At 43.9% G+C, this 19,503-nt stretch overlaps 1 protein-coding gene across 1 annotated transcript in view; it reads right to left on the reverse strand.

Moving 5' to 3' along the window:
• Positions 1 to 19,503, reverse strand: part of chd5 (chromodomain helicase DNA binding protein 5) — a gene marked incomplete at both ends in the record, with an annotated part of 36,030 nt that overhangs the window by 14,474 nt on the left and 2,053 nt on the right. Inside the window, 16 exons of the mRNA XM_084542290.1 lie at positions 22 to 143; positions 389 to 526; positions 614 to 814; positions 1,044 to 1,235; positions 1,561 to 1,669; positions 1,870 to 2,001; positions 2,904 to 3,115; positions 3,646 to 3,852; positions 5,066 to 5,284; positions 6,222 to 6,388; positions 6,696 to 6,822; positions 6,994 to 7,106; positions 7,202 to 7,443; positions 8,010 to 8,128; positions 9,390 to 9,608; positions 14,693 to 14,844. Of these exons, the coding sequence (XP_084398416.1) occupies positions 22 to 143; positions 389 to 526; positions 614 to 814; positions 1,044 to 1,235; positions 1,561 to 1,669; positions 1,870 to 2,001; positions 2,904 to 3,115; positions 3,646 to 3,852; positions 5,066 to 5,284; positions 6,222 to 6,388; positions 6,696 to 6,822; positions 6,994 to 7,106; positions 7,202 to 7,443; positions 8,010 to 8,128; positions 9,390 to 9,608; positions 14,693 to 14,844 (2,671 nt within the window). The remainder of the gene's footprint in view (positions 1 to 21; positions 144 to 388; positions 527 to 613; positions 815 to 1,043; positions 1,236 to 1,560; positions 1,670 to 1,869; positions 2,002 to 2,903; positions 3,116 to 3,645; positions 3,853 to 5,065; positions 5,285 to 6,221; positions 6,389 to 6,695; positions 6,823 to 6,993; positions 7,107 to 7,201; positions 7,444 to 8,009; positions 8,129 to 9,389; positions 9,609 to 14,692; positions 14,845 to 19,503) is intronic.

Consider the following 19,503-nt stretch of genomic DNA (forward strand, 5'->3'; position numbering starts at 1 on the left):
TAGAAAAGGCTGAGGGCTTACTTGAAGCGCTCTGGGGTGAGGAAGTTAAGCAGGTGGAACAACTCCTCCAGGTTGTTCTGAAGAGGAGTCCCAGTCAGCAGCAGCTTGTAGTAGATCTTATACCCGTTGAGAATTCTGAAAAACTAGACGGAACACATTGTGCAAGATTATGAAAGGTTATGGCATGGCAAAGACATGCACGGTGCACTGTAAAACTCCTCCATCAAAACTCCCCCAGAAACCTTTTCTACATTCCAAATCTTTATTTCTTGGATGAAAGAAGCTGGCTGACAGACATTTTCTACTCAGACCTTGTCTCTATTGTACTGCTGTTTCTGCTTCTGGAACAAACAAAACCATGTCATTGCCAGCAAAAGTGCATTTTTACCTTTGATTGGTTGTTCTTTAGTCTGTGGGCTTCATCTACCACCAGACAGGCCCAGGTGATGGAGCCCAGAATGGCTTGATCTATAGTGATTAGCTCATACGATGTCAGCAGCACATGGAATTTGATTGGAGTGTCTTTCTGCAAAGGGACAGAGCATCAACCAGCTTAGCTAAGAAATCATGCTAGGTTCAATCAAACCGGTGTCAGCATACAGAGCTACTGCACCTTCATGCGGAACACCTTGCGCCCAGTTTTCACTGCACTGTCTTCAAAGGTGAACTCATTCTCCCTGATGATTGCCCTGCTGTCTTTGTCTCCTGTGTACGTCACCACGTAGAAATCTGGCGCCCACATCTCGAATTCTCTCTCCCAGTTGATGATCGTGGAGAGGGGTGCACTCACCAAGAAAGGCCCCTTAGAATGACCCTGACAGAGTAGGGAAAGACATGACTGAGCCACTTTTGCAGTGCATCACAGACAGAGGAGATACTCCTGGTTTTACCTTTTTCTCATTGTCCAGCAGGATTGAATCTAACCCACATTACCATTTACATTATAAGGACAGGTTTTACTAGTGTGTGTCCACTCAAAACGTAATATATTGTATGTCGTGTAATATATGCACGAGAAAAAAGGGACGCCCTTCCAGTCTTACCTCTTTATACAGCGAGTAGAGGAACACTATTGTCTGCACAGTCTTCCCCAGACCCATTTCATCAGCCAGGATGGTATCAGTTCCCTGAGCCCAGGAGAACCTCAACCAGTTCAGGCCTTCCAGCTGGTACGGGTGCAGCGTTCCTCCGGTGGCATTGATGTACCACGGCTGGTGCTCGAACTTGATGGTGGGCTGGTAATGTGAATACATGAGATAGGATAAGAAGATAAGAGATAAGAACTTTATTAATCCCAAAGGAAATTCCTGTGCCAGAGGATGCATAAAGAACAAAATACAGTCAACAGTCAATAGTGCAATAACATATGTTTAGAGGAAGCTAGCTGGGGATCTTTTAGCCCAGTGTAAATATTGATTAAATGTGCAGTATAAGAATAAAAGGAAAGCACATTTACTGCTGACAACTTTTCCTTGTTGCTGCAGAAAGCATTAATTATAGTCAAGACTTACGGACTTTTGTAATTTATGTGCATATATACAACAAAATGTCCAAACTTACATCTATGATGGGAGCATCAGGAGGGACCTCCCTCTTTGGATGGTCGTCTTTGAGTTTCTTTCCTTTCCTCACCACAAGGGGGCGTTGATCCTCCCCTAAAATTTGCTCTCTGACAAACAAACATTGCAGCAACAGTACAATATGATGACAAACAACTCAAACAGGGCCGTCGCAGATAGAAAACAGCAGCACATGTAGCCTTTGTCTATTTGCGTTTGCAGCTGAGTTATGCTGTGCGTTCTCACTGCCGTCTTCACTAAATTACAAAAAGCTTCAGGAGAAGACGGGTACAAAATGCCATTAACCAACCTGTGGTCCCAGTAATTGGCTTTATGGCTGTCGTACTCTGGAACGTCAAAATCATCCACCTCCCAGGTGCACTGGTCGTAGGGCAGGTCTCGCCACTTGATCAGGTAGTGCACATCGCCGTCCTTATCAAAACTAAATGAACCAAAAACAACAAGCAAGATTTTTAGAGGTATGTCAGCTGATCAATAATCCAACACTCATAAATAATTAAAGCCTGTTCTTTGCATTTCTTAATGGGATGTGACGCCAACACATGCAAAATCACATGAAAATGTTTTCTAGTTTTTCTAATCATTTGCTGGTGGGAGCAGTTTTCATTAGTATGTGTTGTGTTTGCTGGCAGACTGTGAAACAATTTTAAAGTGGAAACTGAAATGCAGCCTGTTAAGACTACTTTATCAACCAGCAGTGACTTCTGAGCCATTTCCGAGGTGCTGCTAAAATCCTGATTTTATATTTAGAGGCGTGCGCAGTCATGTGGGTGAGCCCTGTGAGTTTTTCTGAGGTGCAAAGCAAGTTGTAGAGAGGGCTGCGCACCTCTGATTGGAGTACGGAATAAATTTAACGACATAAAGAAGTCCCAAACTGACTCTGGGTCAGCACTGGCCTCGCAAGTTCAGTGATGGTATTTTGAACCCACGAAATGCTGAGTTTTATACATTTGACAATGCAGTTTTGAAGTGTTTCATCACAGTGCGCATGCAATATTTAAGTTACAACTAAAAAAACTAGTTTAAGAGCACGGTACCACAGATATGGTAAGAAATTTGCATATTTAAGTAATAAAAATAATAAGATTTGTCAAGCAGATTATTTGGAAATAAGAAACATACAATCTGTGTATGTTTCACATTTTACTGAATGTGCTCTGCTGTTTGATATGTAAGTGTAAAAGGCGACAGCAGGCATGGACCGGCCTTAACTCAGAGGAGCAGCTTCACCATGAGGATTTCAGGTCTGTAAAATATCTGTGATTTTAAAGATACTGGAGCAGCAACCCTGACGTGAGAGTGTGTGTGACTGTGAGCTGCCACCTGTGGTTGACTATCCGGTGGATAACCATCCACTCTGGTTTAATGCCGTAGCGGTAGAAGCGCTCCTCCATCACAGCATACTGAGGGTCTTTGCTCTTCCTCTTCTCGCTGTTGAGCTCCTCCTCCCCGGAGCCGTAGTCGTAGGGCGGAGGCTCGTCCATGTCGTTCTTACGCTGGTAGTTCCGGTACATAACCGTGTGGTACAGCTCCAGCTACACAAACATACACAAGACGATTCTGTTTAGTTTCTTTCAAAAACCACCCTGGGTAAAGGATTGTTTTCTGACAAGAATGCAATGTGTTATCCATCCACAGCCTTCAGACTAATTTAATTAACTACACAAAGTTCCAGAGTAAATTTAATGAAGAGAAGGGGGATACAAATCAAATTAAGCTCAGATAAATTGAGAAAGCAGTGGTGTCTCTCAAGAAAAGCGACTTCTCAGCGGACAAATCTGAAAAAAAAAAACAATTGTTCTTTCATCGTTAAATTAGATGTCAGTTAGGACTGAGTGAGCTGAATTGTTTTCTAATTGTGGAACAACTTGAAGCATAAACTTGAACAGACTGAAAGCAAAACAAATCCAAAGGAGCACATACTGAACGGAATAAAGACGGGCCAGTGTAACAGGCTCTCGGCTCATTCTGCGCGTTGCACATTTTACAAAGAAGACACATCATTCCCGTGACCAAACAGAGCAGGAAGGTTAATTCGAGACCGGACCACCTTCTGGCATCTCACCTGCAGTTCGCTGACCCAGGAGCAGTGCCAGTACGAAAGGCCGGCCCACTTTACAAAGAACTCCCTCTCCGGGTGGCCCTTGAGTGGGGGCTTGGTCAGAGGATCACCTGGCTTGCCGTCGGGACCTGGAGGCAGCTCAGCCGGCAGCGGGGGATCTCCCCACAACCAGTGCAGAATCTTTTGTACTTTACCTTTAAGTGGAGGGCACTGAGAGAAAATGAGAGGCAGTTACTCTTACCTTGTGGCAAAGCAGCTCTGCATAACATATCTTAGATATAAATAATGGGAGTTTTAGAGAGCTGGAGACCAATCTTCAGAAATTCAATATGGCTTGGAATGACTTTGCTTCACAAACCCAATAGTACAAAAAAGATTTCTCTAGTCAAACTGTCTGACTTCACAAACCTGCTCACATCCATTTATTTATCAGACACACACACACACTATAAATAACATTATATATGATTCAAATGTGTCAGATTTAACCAAAAAATATGTTTTCATTTGTAGTTCATGGATGGCTTCACATAAAACAAACAGCAGATATAATGTAACCAGTTACTTTTATACAGTATGTCATCAAGAAATAAACTGCTCCGTAACTTTTGCCTTGCTAGAATTAACTCTTGTTAGAATTTGGTATTTGAGTTCTTTGAGAAAAACTGTAGCACACTTCTTTGGGGTGGTACATGGGAGCTAAATTGCGGTCATAACTGCTCTGCTAAAGTAAAGAAAATAAGAAAACATTTCCAGTACAATAAGTTCCTGTTGATTTTTTTGCAAGTAGATCAGTCAAAATATTAAAGTAGGTGGTGCACCATGTAAGTGTCTCAATCGTAGGAGGTATAAAGATGGACGGCAGAACTGTTTCTTAAAAGTGAAGCCAAAGTAAGTAGAGCTCCCCCTGGTGACTGGCTGAAGAATAGGTCATAAGCTCCACCCCCTCCACTACACGACCCAAAGCGGCCCCATGGGACTCTAAGTGTACGGTGTATAATCCAACATTTCTTTGTAACTGGCAAAGGTAGAGCAGAGCATAGTATTAGTATTGGCTCCACTCTTTGACCTACTGCACAGACTCTGGCTCCAAACTCATAAGATGGCGCCGCCCGTATCCCTGGGAAAATAGCGTCAGTTTGGCCAATGCAAAGAAGTGGGGACATATTGTCCATATTTATACAGGCTATGGTCTTAATAGGATGTTGTTTCTGTAGAATCAGGTGATGACAGATGAAGATAGAACTAAATGTTAGAAAGATATTACTTAGGACAAGATTAAAAATTAGTAAGTTGAACTTTATATAGTTTATTTACGTTTTATGTATTTTAAATCCCTAAGAATTGTTGCACATGTTCTCATTTCTATCTACTGTTGTCAAGGAGAACTTCTCATCAAATAGTGGGACCGAGATGAGCTCACCATGCAGCGAGGACACAACCACTCCCCGTTTGGTATCTCGGGAAGAGGCGGGTTGAGGCAGTGGATGTGGTAGGACGACGGGCAGGTGTCGCAACACAGGAGCTCTCCTCCGTCTTTGCACACTCTGCAAAACTCCATGTGGTCATCCTCTTCCTCGCCCACGGGTTCCTCCTCATCCTCCTCCTCATCTTTGGCCTCCCACTGGATCCCCTCCTTCTCCTGAGGGACACAGACGTCATAAACATGTAAGTAAGTAAAACCTTGTTACTTCAATGTACATGACACATTGGGACATGTGATGTTTACGCATTGATTTTAAATAGTTTTTTCTTTTTATATAAAGAAAGCCATACTGTCACATGACATTCTGGGTTCATGACGTCAAAAGGCCGAATCAACCAGTATGTATCAAAGTTTTATTGTCTGGTGTCTTACAGTATTTACCAGTCATACACTGTAGATCTGTGAAAATCATAAGTGACACACTTATTAGCACAAATAAGACAGCTATTCACAGCATAAAAGCAATTTCAGTGAAGCATCAACTAGAGCTGCCTCGAAATCTAGGGAGTGGAACACAGCAAAGGGTCACAAGATTGACCCATGTGGTAACAAGCGTGCGCTGCCTTCATTTTTCAGTCCTTTTTTATAAAAGTTTACCGCTTCAGGACTTTAAAATTATTAAAAATTGAGAGAACCTCTCTAAATCAGCTCTGGTTGTACATACTGATTATTTGGTCACTCAACACCATGCTGAGGTCATGTTGCGATAGACGTCTTACATCAGTAGTACACAGCCATTAATTACAAACAATAGACACATAAAAACACCGCTGTGCTGTCTCAGATGATTGAGTATCAAAACTGGTGACCCCTTGCTGAAAGACCCAGTCTGCTCTGAAGGGGGGGGGGGGGGGGGGGGCTCAAGGACTGGGAGGGCCATGAAAATTCAAGAAAGCATTTAATTCGATGAAAAATTAGGACACACCCTAGAGTGCAGGATGAGTCTTCATCATCTCCCTCAAATACGTAAACTTTAAGTTTGACTTTTGTGGGGACTGTCCAGGCTGCACTGCCACAGAAAATAACACTGCACTACCAGTCATCTAAGATGTCACCAAAAGAGGCAGCCAAAAAAGACGACGTTTCTACTTACACAGTGTGGACAGCTCCACTTTCCCTCGGGGGCCTTCTCCAGCTCGGGGTCCAGACAGACCAGGTGGTAGGCCCTGGGACAGGTGTCACACAGGATGATCTCTCCGCCCTGCTGGCAGACCTCACAGTAGTCCTGGTGGTCTGTCTCATAGCCGTCACCGTCCTCCTCTGAAGAAGGTGAAGGAATAATTGAACACGGACAGTGGCCACCTCGTCAACGCTTTCTGCTCAGTTTACACATTTTCACGAGCAGCCTCTATATGTGAATGAAGCACAGCGAGTGTGAGGACAATAGCTGAAGCGGAAGACCATCTGCCTTCAGAAAGCATTCCCAAAGTAAATAAAGCTTAAAAAAATACATTTTAATTTCCTCGTTACCCATAATCAAACAGTCTGGCTCTGAGGGATTTCAGTGGGATTTTGGAGGGAAAAAAAACACACCACAGAGTGTGGCAAGAGTAGACAGTAAACATACTTTTCCTTTTTTTCCGCCCACGTCGGGCCTTTTTCTTGGTGGCGGCCCCCGAGGTATCAGAAAGCACAGAGGCACTGTGGATGCTGATGTCGTCAAAGTCTGACTCCTCCAGGAAGTCCTCCTCACTCTGGAGAAGCAAATGCACAAACTGAAGAGCTTGGAGCAACACCAAGAACCAAACTAAACCAACTTTAAGGGCTGTAAACACTCTGGTCACTCTGGTCATTGAAAATATGGAGTGGAGAAGATGATATGAATGAGCTGGAGGACAACAGTTCTGCAAAGTAACAAGACATACCGATGATGTTTTCTTCTTCTTCCCACTTTGGCCCGACTTTGATTTGGTCTTCTTGGGCTTGGGTTTCTTCTTCACTTCTTTCACAGACTTGCTCCTCTTTCTAACTCCTGGTCCTGAGACACACAGATCCAGACATCAGATGAGTTAACCAACTGGCGCTCTTATTTCATAAAAAATATGTGCTCTGACACAGTTTACTATGCCTTACCCTTTCCCTCTTTGGTTTTGGCTTTTTTGATTGGCCCCAGCTGAGAGCTCAGCTGGCCGATGCTGACAGACGTTGGCTGTGCCACGGTGACGGTTTCCACGGCGGCAGCCACAGCGGCGGCCACGGCGGTGGCAGATGCGCCTTTGAACGGGTTGTTGGCACTGAACTCCCGCCACTTGGCCCCTAACACTGTCATCATCTTTGACATGGGAATCTTCGGGTTCTTCTTGGCAATGAGAGGCCTGAGAAAAACCAGGGACAGAGGAGACAACAACGGTTGCGTTATTATGTCACACTTCATTCCTGTTGCTATAATTTCCACTTCCCTCAGCACTGGAGGGAACAGGGTCCTGATTTGCTGACAGTCCACTGCCCCTTAAGTTTTGTTCTCCCTGCTTTGCTGTGTGTATGTCATGTTTGTGATTTGTCAGGCAACAGCTTGAGGTTTGGCACATTGGCCTGTGAAAGATAGTGGGTCAGAGCACCGAGTCCCAGAGCCTCCCGGCTGTCACAGGCATCCAGTAAGCAGCTGACTACACACTGGGGGCACTGCAGGAGCTCATGCTCCACTTTGTCAGAGCAGAGGCTTAGCCGAGCCAGACAGCCCCAGGTGAGACAGACTCTTTTACCCACAGCCGAGCTTTCTAGCTCAAACAAAAAGAGCAGTGTTTGCTCGTCACACCACACTCTCGCAGTCTCACTGTGGAGCTCTGTTGGAAGAGTCTCAGTGAGGTACTCTGACAATCCAGAGAAATGGAAACAGAAGAAAGCAGTTTAACATACAATCCAGATACAATTAGATGCTTGCCTGAGGAACTGGCTGAAAGCTTTGTAGTTGGTGATGGTTTTGTAGTCGTCCTCGGTGAAGCCGTACTGAACGTCTTCGAGGCCCCATTCATGCATCAACTGGCTGGATGATTTGGGTTCCTAGGGACGAACAAGTTAGAGATTGACACACATATTAAATGATGTGCATTGACTAACGGACATTAAAACCTTTTCAACCCTTTATCACCTTATCTTACACCTTTAAGGGACAGTCCACCTAAATAATGGGGCAGATGAAGCATGTCAGACCTCTGCAATTAGTATGGATATAAACTTTTCAAGAGTTTATTGCACTGTTAGACTACTTTCTTAGTAAGTATCCAATCCAATCCAAAATGAATCAAAGTGCTATACAGAAGAAAGAGGTCAGCATAGTTTTTTTTTGCATTGTCGCAAGGGTCTAATGATACACACACAAGTACATGATTAATGTTATCTAATTCAGAGTACTGAGAATTTGTAAAAGTTCTGTCTTTAATGAGCAGGACAATCAATTGTAAAATTGATTAAAACAATCAATACGTTTGATGACAAATAAACCTGGTGGACTCTCTTACTCAATCTGTCATGCAGTCCAATGAGTCTAGACCCTTGTAGTCATTGAGTTTCTTTTTTGCCTGCTGTTACCTTTAAAATGTCCTAATGGTGTGTGGAAAATCAAATGTATTCTTCTTCTTATTATTATTATCAGCTTATCATATGAAAATATTAAGCATCGAGAGAAAAAAAATGCCCAGCACACTTAGGTATACACCAGTCAACCACAACATTAAAACCACTGACAGCAGAAGTAAATAACATTGACCATCTTGTGACAATACAATGTTCTGCTGGGAAACTGTTGGACCTGGCATTTGTGTGGCTGTTACTTAGACATGTACCACCCACCTGGACCAGACCAGGCACCCCCCACCCCATAGCAATGACACTCCTTGATGGCAGCAGCCATCCCCAGCAGGATTCAGCCTGACACAGGCACACACAAAAAAAAACGAACAGCACAAGGTGTTGACCTGGCCTCCAAATTCACTAGATCCCAAACTGATCAAGTATCTGTGGGATGATCCACAGATCCCCCTCCCCTCAACCCATAGGACCCAAAGGCCCCCACTAACAACATTCTGTTGCCAGACATCACAGGACACCCTCAGAGGCCCATGTCCATTCTCTGATGAGTCACAGCTGTTTTGGAGGCACAAGGGAGGCCTACACAATATTAGGAAGGTGGTCATAATGCTAGGGCTAATCTCTGTAAGTCCTCAGTATAAGCAAGGGTTCATTTAAACATAATTAAAATACACAATCAAGGAGACTACACATTTGGATGCACTGTATGTCAGCATCATGAACCCAGACTTACTTTCATGTTGCCATCATCATCATCATCGTCATCATCCTCGTCATCTCTCTTCTTCTTCCTGGGCTTTTTCTCTTTCTTCTCCTTGGGTTTCTTCTTCTTCTTTTTGGTGGGACCATACGTGCTGCTCTCACTCTCTGAGCCGATTGCAGGACGTTCCCGCTCCTCTTCCACCTCTGAGGTCTCCTCCAGGTCGCTGTCAACTCGAGCCTGGATTCCTCCCTGGACCACAAGAAAACATCATGTGCACTTACTCTCTGTGAATTGGCCTTGGGTTAAAATGGCATTCAGTCATCTCGTTCTCAACTGGATAAAAGTGCATAAAACTTCACAGACTTCGCAAATGTGTTTTTACTGAATGAAAACTCAGCTGAAAACGTTTCTTTGACAAAATGTCACTCTTGCGCCAAAACGTTATTTTTATAAATGGAAGCAAGTAGAATCTGGCTTCAGCTCTCCACCTCGGGGCACGACTGTGACTGACTAAAGCCAGCATCAAAGCCAGATTCCTCGATCCCTGCTCAATCCCAATATTAATAATAAGAAATCGTTCTGAGGTAAGGAGCTATTCTCTGAGGCCCAATTTCAAATCTAGTGACGAAAAGGAGGGGGGGAGTAATTAAAATATGAAACTTGATAGAGCAAATAAGCATGGCATTAATTTTTGCCAGGGTTGGAGATTAGAGCTCCCACGGAAGCCACCCACACAAAAAAAAACATATGCCGTCAGTGTACTGTAAAGCACTTTGGATAAAAGCTCCTACTTGATGGCATTAGCATAAATTAAATTGCATCATTTCAAATTGTCACTGCTTTACTAATATGATAATTCTCCAGCCTCCGAGGAAATATGCGAGTTGATGAGGAGTCAAGTTGCACGCGTGTTCAACTTTTAAACGGGCTTTGATAATAAACGATAACCTAAACACCTCGGGCTGTGCAGCCAATCACAGCTCAGAGCCGATCTGTAGACAGAGCTGCATCCTGTCTGGTTTAATATGAGACATCTGGAAGGGCTGTATGGATTTAACAGTTAACAGGTGTTGTTTGTGGGTTAAAAATGAACAAATTCACTGGTGGTTACTCATGATAGCGTGCGTGTGAGTAAGAGAGAGGGAAAAGTGTGCTGTTTCCGTCGTTGTATGTGCACCTCTCATCTAATTACTCGTGCTTTTGTGTGGTGTAGTAGGTGTTCACAAGCGTGTGTGTTTTTATTGTGCTTCTGAATGCCTTAATCTAAACCATCATGTGTTTTTGTTTCGTGCTGATATTCTTCTCAAATGTTCTCTCTGTTTGTGCAAGTTTCTGCACATGTGTCAGACATGTACGTGTGTGCGTTTGGGGCCGCGCATGTGTGTTCACGTGCACAGGAGTGAAATTAGTGCACAGCAGCTTTGTGCTCCGCTCGCTGCCTGTTGCTCGGCAGGCCTGTGTGCCTCCATGGAGAGACTTGCAGGCGTTTTGCTCTGTAGCGCAGTGGAAAGGCTCACGTTGCCGCAGCGCCCGCCAACCCTACCAGCAGCCTGGCTGTGTTGCCATGGAGACCAAATTTGAGCAGTGTCTGGCTCTCTCTCTCTCTCTCTCTCCTCCTAGTTTTCTCTCTTCTTCTTCTTCTTATAGCCCCCCCTCACTTTCTCTCCTTCACATCTCATACCTCCCCTCCCTCACCCCTCCACCCCATTATTTTCTCTCTCTCTCTCTCTCTCTCTATCTCTTAACTTCCCCCTTTCTTTTTTCTCTCTCTCTCTTTCTTTCTATCCTGCCAGTCTCCCCCCACCACCAAACGTACACATATACACATGTACACATGCACACATCCATGTACACACTCTATCACAGTAGCAGCCAATGGAACAGCGCCATCCAATCAGACACGTTTGCATAACGAGCTTGTTATGCAGAGGCCTGTGGTTGCAGAGCCGGTGCTCCAGCACCCGTCTAGACAAATCTCATTTATGCATAAGAAGAAGGGAGAGAGGGAGAGAGAGAGAGAGAGAGAGAGAGAGAGAGAGAGAGAGAGAGAGAGAGAGAGAGAGAGAGAGAGAGAAGTAGAAGTAAATTGGAGATTGTGGATGGGGGATGGGGGTGGAGATGGAGATGGAGGAGGGAAAAAGCAAAGAAGCAGAACCACTATTGAGAGCGACTGCAAAGGCGAGGTGGAACTGTGCAACAACCTCTTGGTGGCCCAGAGTTCAATGTTAAACACACATCACAGAAGCAACGAGGACACAGCAGCACGGCAACAAAGAGGGTGTCTCTACTTTCAGAGGGAAGAAAATCAGATAAGTGCCGATAACGTAATCAAATTAGATGCTTCCCCATAATGGCTCTGCCTTAGGGAGATTACAGCGGATGCCACAGAAAATATCAAATGAGCAAAGAAGTGGTTATTCAATAAAATCTAGTTCAACGAGAAAAAATACTGCTGTAATACTCTTTATGGTTCCAAAACAATGGCTCCTTCTTTTTCTCCTGAAATAAGCAACAGCTCTTTGTTGACTCACAATCCCGGGGAGGATATTGAAGTTATAAAAACAAGACAGAGGCTCATCTCGAACCGGCTGTATTTCAGCAAAATGTTTAAGCTACAAGCAGCTCTTTCATAGATTTGTGAAGCTTTTATTGGGGCCATAATGGAATCCATCCCTTTGCAAATAAAATAAACTGCTTTCTATAAAGTCAGATTCACTCAATTTCATATTGAGTTAAAAGGGACAAAGGATACCCTGTCGTACCTACGTAGTTTCTTTGTTTAAATGCAGATGAGAGAGGGAAATGCAGTTTGTCTCTCCATGGCTACCATTCCTCCCGCAAGTAGCTGTGACACTGGCTGTCTCTGACCCCAATTGAATTTTGGCCCCTGTCTGACACCAACCTTAGGGGAGTGATTGGGCGTGAATTACAGAGGCAGCTCCTCGGCGGTGGAAGGGACAGGGAGAAAGAAATGATAGAAGAAAGAAAGAAAGACAGTGGCATCACGGTCAAGGTAAAGTGAGGTGATGCATGTGAGAGACAAGAGGAGAGGGAAGAAAAGGGGAGGCTACAAAGCAGAGTCTGTGCGTGAGGGAGCGGAGAGAGTCAGAGGGAGTCCCCCCCTAATTAGCTCAGTGAGACCCAGAGCTCAGTGTTTACTACAAGCAGCCAAAGGGCCGGGTGGCAGCCTGGCCAGCCAAGCTCCTCACAGCACTGCTGGCATCTCCAGCCATCAGAGGGGAACATCCTGGCCATGTCACTGACACCGCTAAAGCCGCTGCCAACACGGGCAGAGAAAGCGAGTGGGAATACAGAGAATTCCTATAATTACTGAATTTAAAAAATGCGCTTTTAGCCTCTGGGTTTGGGAAACGCTTAAGAGAGCCACCCTGATCAATAAACAGTGTGTTTAAAAGAAGTGTCACTCGTAGACCTACAAACCCAGTGATAATTAGGATTCAAGCTAAATACTTCCTTATTTTGATTTTCCTGTGCTATCATTTCTGCACCAATTTAATCATTTTAATAAACAGTTCATTTCTATATATTCCTGGGAAATATTTACTGTCACAGCCATCTGTCTGATATAAGAGCAGCGACATGACGCATTACTACTTGCAAGCCATGGTTTCGTGTGATCGGGTAATTTGTTTCAAAGTGTGTTTGAGCAGTTATTTATTGACATGCCATCGACCATTTCATCCATTAATAAGAAAAACTTGGAAGAAACACGTATGCTTCATCTTTTTAGTTCTTTACTCCATCAGGAACAACTTGCTCAAAACTCATTTAGAAACATTCACAAATGACAAATTAATGGACTATTATCAGAATAGTCTCATTATGTCTAACAATTTATTATTGCAGTTAACTGACAAACATTTCCAATGGATTATTAGAAACTACAATAAAAAAAAAAAACAAGCCTTTCCTTATTAATTCCTACTAATGTATAGATATATATCCCTATAAATATTTAGGAAGCTGTGATAAACTTACTATTTTTGAGTGCATTGGCAGTGATAACTTTGGCAACATGCGGTGCTCCATCAGCGCCTGGATGTTGTGCTCACAGCAGTTGAAATGTTGAGCGTGAAACGCTGCACATCAGTGGCTGCCATCAGGGAGGCACCACAACCCAGTTGTCAAACTTCAGAACAGAACGGCTGAGGAAGCCACAGCTGTTGCAGTCTTAAAACTGAACCATATAGGTGTCCATATGCGACTACTCTAAGTCTGTAATGATTACCGTAAACATCAGCTCAGTAGGTCTATGTTGCTATTGTCATTTTGGGTGAGAGCACAACTTTCCATTCCAGTTCAAACAAAACTACCTAGTACAAAATCACACACTACCCAACATGGATGGTTGCTCCATTTGAGTGATTGGGTGTCAACCTGCCAAAGGGTGGAGAAGTTTTTTTTTGTACCACTGTGCTATCTGTGTTGTAGACTCCCCATGTCCCTGTAAACATAGTCCAGTCAGCATAAAGCTGGGTTTCATGGCGTACTGCTCATCTAAATATGGCTCCACATTGCCCAGATCATTCACAGGCAGCTTGATTTCACTGAGAGGGGAAGGGATCATTTTGCATTTTGTTTTGAAAGAGGGACAAGCAAAGTTTCAACATACACTGTGAAATGTAATTTTAAAAAGCGCGTTATGTGATAATAATATAATAATTACAATGGTTAAAATGTAATTCATTTATTGCACATTATCAGCACCAGTGCCACTGCTCTTAGTGTCTTGCTCAGTAGCAGAGGTTTGCCATTATTCTGGAAAGTAGTTTCCACATTTGAACTTTTCAACAAAAAAAACAAAACAGCATTTGTTAACTTTAAATGCTGGAATGATGTCAACATAAACAATTATGTCAATTATGAGAAATCAAACCTCAGACCTGTTGTCTCAACGTTGGAGACTAAAGGCCAGAGAAGCACGGCTGTCAAAACCGCTCTGTCATAGCTGTGACTCCCACTGCTAGCTTGGCACAAGCGCTGCGTTTCTGACCTACAGTCCCTGCCATCAGCACCAGCGCCACAGGCACAAATCTACACTCTAAACTGGCACTTGGTGCCCACAGCTTACACTGGCAGTGACAGTGACACTGCTGCCAACGTCCCCTAAGCCTGAGACGGTCCACTGCCTCTCATTTAGATTACAGAGGCCGTCCAGCAGCCAAAACACACCTTTGATCCGACTGCACAGACATCAACCGAGCAATGGTTTGAGAAATCGAGACCACGGGGTCCAGCTTGAGCCAAAACGCCTTCGCAGCTGTTGTGTCCGAGGTCATGACAGATGGTGCTGAGTGCAAATTACACCTTACCTCTTTTTTCCTCTTCTTTACTTTGGGCATTTTCCCCTCTTTCATCTTTTTGGGCTTCTTCTTCTTTTGTTGTTTGAGGGAGTCGTCGTCAGAGAAGAAGCTGTCCAGAGGGGTGAGGGGAACGGTGTTACGCTCGCCTTCGTCATCTTCGTCTGGACACACAGAAAGAAACACATTTGCTTAGAAACACAATGTATTGCACTTTACACAGGGGCAACCTCGAAGATTTCCATCTCAGTAAAGCAAATTATTATAACTTAAGTTCAGAAACAAGAACACGCCTTGTTTCAGTCTATCTTCCGTGCTTACCTTAAGGTGTGTCCAGCCTTTCCCTATCTGTTCATTTCAGTTTTCAACCTCCACCCTCCCCTTCCCTCTCTTTTCTTTGCTTCCTCTTCCCTCTTTCACGACAAGAACCAGGGGGGAGTCTCACTCCATCTGTTCCTCCTCAACTGAAGACCATTTTCCATCACCATTCAACCTCACTCATCCCTTTGCTTTGACCCCAGTTGCATCAATTGAGGTCTCTGTTAGTGAAAGCTCCCTTAAGTGAGTATCTGTAGCCAGATGAGATAGCATAATGGTGATTGCGTCTATGGCCCACTGATGACATTGTACAGGAGTCCTTACACCTGCAGCATTCTGAACTGTGTCTGTGGAGACATTCCCATGCAAAGCCACAAGACGCGCACACTCAGTGATGCTTGATCCATCACTTAAGAGTTATCTTTCTGCCAGAGTAGGCAGTAGGTGAAGCTAATGTTTAAACTGTCTGATGACGTCAGACGTGGAGCGCTGCTTGGATCTCTAGGTTCAAAGACACTCCTGAAACCACCACTTGTCACCATAGAGACTCCCAAAGAGAACGGCACACGGATGCCTTTGAGTTTGCAATTTTGTGAAAAAATGTAACAGTGAAAAACTACAAGCATTGATTAAACACATGGTCCTGCTGAAAGAAATGTTTTTTTTACTGCTTTTAATATTATAAATGTGAGGATTTGCCTCTTTCCTCAATTTTGTATCATTTGGAATTACACGGCTTCAGGTTTTAAAGTTTGATCACAAAGAACAAGTGATGAAGACATGACCTTGGGCTCTAGACCAAATTATTAATTAATTAATCAACGACGAAAACAAAGTCGGCCTAAATACGGGCGAATCAATGTCAGACCAACAGCTCCACTTGGCGAAATAAACGTCATAACCACACATCACTGACTGTGAATCAACTTCACCCATCAAAGCACAAACAAACGGAGCGCCTGCCCTGCCGCTAAATGGGAACTCCCTGGAGGACCACTGAGGTATACTGAGCATATCTTCTGCCTCTAATGCTTGCTGGGACTAAAGCGACCTGCTGCTGGTTGTCAGCTGCACTGTCTCAAAGCTGCTGTGTACAAACGTGCTGACTGCTGAGCGCAGCAGACTTCACTGATGCCATAGTGGGTCACAGAGGAGTAAGTAAGGGAGAGAGACAACCTCAAACAATACATCACTATAAAGAGACGCACGGAGAAAGACACACAGGATGCAGCCACCCCGCAAAGGTCGATCCGATCTCATTCTCACTCTGCGTCCCTGACTGTCTTACTGTCTCTTCCGGCCTATCTTACAGCGTGTCTCCCTTCTCTCGGTGTCTCACGCAGACAGACTGGAGGGCATGAAATATGCAGCACATGTATCAGAGTCAATCAGCCAACACTAGCCCTGCAGTCTACCACTCCCCTGGGTTGCTGGAGTGAGAGATTGGGGAGGAGGGATTCCTGTGTAGTAGACGCACAAATCTCACCAACCACTTATCCTCTATTTAGCAAAGCTAGCAGGAGGTACTCCACACACACACACACACACACAGCACAGCGTAGTGATTTCAAAGCTTTAATCAGAGCCAGCGTCAGGCTCATTGTGTTACCCCTGGCTACCAGATGAAATGTGTCGCCCCTGCTTTAGCTCTAACTGGGGGTCACTTGTACTTTTTGGCAGCAGTATTTTTACAATAAAGATGCTGACTGACAACATCTAAAACTGGTGTTAATTACTTTCGTTTTCATCCGGTATCTTTAATGATCTGCCCGCTCATTCTGTGTTTTTTTTTTCTTCTCTCACACAGACTCACGTGTTTCTCTCCACTTTTTCTTCCATTCTAAATAAAGCCTGGAGTTTATGCATTCAGTCTCTCAAACAGGGAGCTCTTTCATGTCTGTATGTTAGCCGCCTGCCAGGCAAGTCATGGCGGCGACGCAGCACAGCCTTACATCTCTCTCAGACGCACGGATGATGACATGGCTCAGATACAGACGGCTTTGGATTACACAAAGCGCACCGTCCGTCACGCTGTGCGCTCCTTTTTTCTTCTATGGGGGAACAATGAATGACAGGCTGACCACACATCCCTGATTAGATACACCAGATGATCCCGGGGCATGTGTCCCTTGCTCTGCTTCCTGTATATTAAATCAATCAAAGCTGACAGATGTGATGCAGTGTCACTGACGTTAGGTTTAAATAATTTGATCATAAGTACCTAATTCACTTTGAGCAGACTTTAAGCCACGCTGGGGCTGAGGCTCAAGGGACGGCGATGTCACCTGTTGGTCGTTTAAGCACTTCGGTCACAAAAGCCACTATATGGATTGGCATGAAATTTTGAACAGACATTCATGGTATGGATGGTAAGGATTAAGGTTGAAACCTATTGATCATCTTCTGACTTTTTCTCTTAGGTTGGCATTTGGAGTGAAATATCTCAGCAGATATTGGCTAGATTGTCACAAATTTTTTTAACCTTCCTTCTCCACCATAACAAGGTTACATTTTGAATTTGCACAAAAACTGGGTTCATAACAGAACATGCGTGTGCGGATGTAATAGTGCTCATTAATAAATTACACACTAATCTGAGATGGTGAGTATGATAAATATCATGTTAAATACAGGCATGTTAGCACAGTCAGTGTGATCCATTCATCATGCCAAAGTCTCACAGCCACTAGCTGTAGTCTTGTTCAAAAAAAAAAAAAAAATCCTATGAAAAGGCTTCCCTTAATGCCTTCCAATCTGAACCCTGCCTACAGTAAATGGCCTGTGAAGTCCCTGCAGGGAAAGTCGTCAGGGGAAGGATATTCTTTCTGCTTGGTGGGAGAAGCAGGCAGTGCCAGGTGTTGGAAGGAGGCGAGGTTGCTCAGTCATGTGACACATGGAGGTCTGGCACCAGATTCAGTGAGAAAGGCGACCAAAGCTCCGATTGGCAAACAAACCTGCTGTAAAATTTGGACGGATGGCACAGACGCAGTTCTGACCTTCCTGCAAGGGCTTGGCCACCGGACTGACCCATTAGAAGGGAGATTCATGAGCGACTCCCAAGTGAGGAAGCTAGAGTTTACGGGAAAGCACATTAGTCCTTTCTCTGTTGGCCCCTGCGTGGAAATGCCCACTTAATGTTGCCCAGCATTGCTTCCCACAAAGCAGGGCCAAAGGGTTTCCTTTCTTCATTGATTAGGTTCTTATAGCTCAGGCTTCTGATGCCTTTCGACAAAGACATCTATGGACTATTATTAGAAATGTAATCATCAAGAGATGGAGGGATACAACCTAAACAGCCTCATGAATATCATATCTATTATAAGTTCACAATCCATTCAGTGTATAATATAGACCACAGATGCTGTGATGCTCATCTGCAAATACACGTTTTTTTTTAAAAAAGCATGCATGTTTTATGCTTTGGCTACATGCACGCGCACCCGGAAACAAAAAAAAAAAAAAACTGTGTCAACTTTCACAGTGAGCGATCCAAAAATAGACCCCTTTCCAACTGGGGATAACAATTGTAGGCACACAAAAGCCCATGATAATCTTTCAATTTTAGGGAAGAACAAAGCAATTAAAACAGAAAACACAGCGGAACAATCTGAGACACTGTAAGCACCCGGAGTGAAACAAAGGGGGACTCAGGACACTCTAAGTGCCACGACAAATAGACGCTGTGATATGAGAGCATTTAGGGGTCTGAAGTCCTCCCCCTGGGGCGTGCTTCCACATTGTTGAATTTTAATTGCGCGGAAGCATCTCGATGACGGGAAAAGTATGACCTGGATTCCTGCCCTTGTCTGTCACTCTGACGTCGGCTGATGAAGGTCATAAAGTGTCTGAAAACGGCTTCCTGTATCAGCTGCATAATAACAGACTTGCGACATTTTATCACGGTTAGTGATGTGACACGATAAAATGAAGAAACTAAAAAAACAACAATGGCAAGAACAGCTTTCATTTATAAGCTGGAAGCTCTTTTAAGACATAAATGGAAATCACTGTCCCTCATTTTTTTTTGTTAGAAAAAAACATAAAAATACAAAATTACATGAAGGCCATTTTGAGCAATTTGCACTGACACATTAAAATGTTGCCTGCATTACCACTCAAGTGTCTTCACTCACCTGCCATAAGCAATTGCACCTTTGCTTTTTTATACATGTTTAACCAACTACTGGGTTATTGGGGATACACATGAGTGACTGCGTTCTCCCTCAGGCTATGACTGGCAGTCACAGATGATGCTTCAACTTCTCTCTGTCTGTCTTTTTTTTTTTTTTCTGCATACCTTCACACTCAAGCTTGCAGATATTGACGTAACAATATTATTTCTATAGGAAAATCAAGATGCAAGTGATAGTCATAACATAATACTGAGATATATGCAAGGAGGAGACTGCGGCTCTATATTATATGTTTATTCAGGAAATGGTAACCAAATCTGTGCTTGTGGAATAGGTTACACTGAAGCTGCTCTACTCCTCTTTGTTACAGTG

The sequence above is a fragment of the Chelon labrosus genome, assembly GCF_963514085.1.
Source record: "Chelon labrosus genome assembly, chromosome: 4".
NCBI lineage: Eukaryota > Metazoa > Chordata > Actinopteri > Mugiliformes > Mugilidae > Chelon > Chelon labrosus.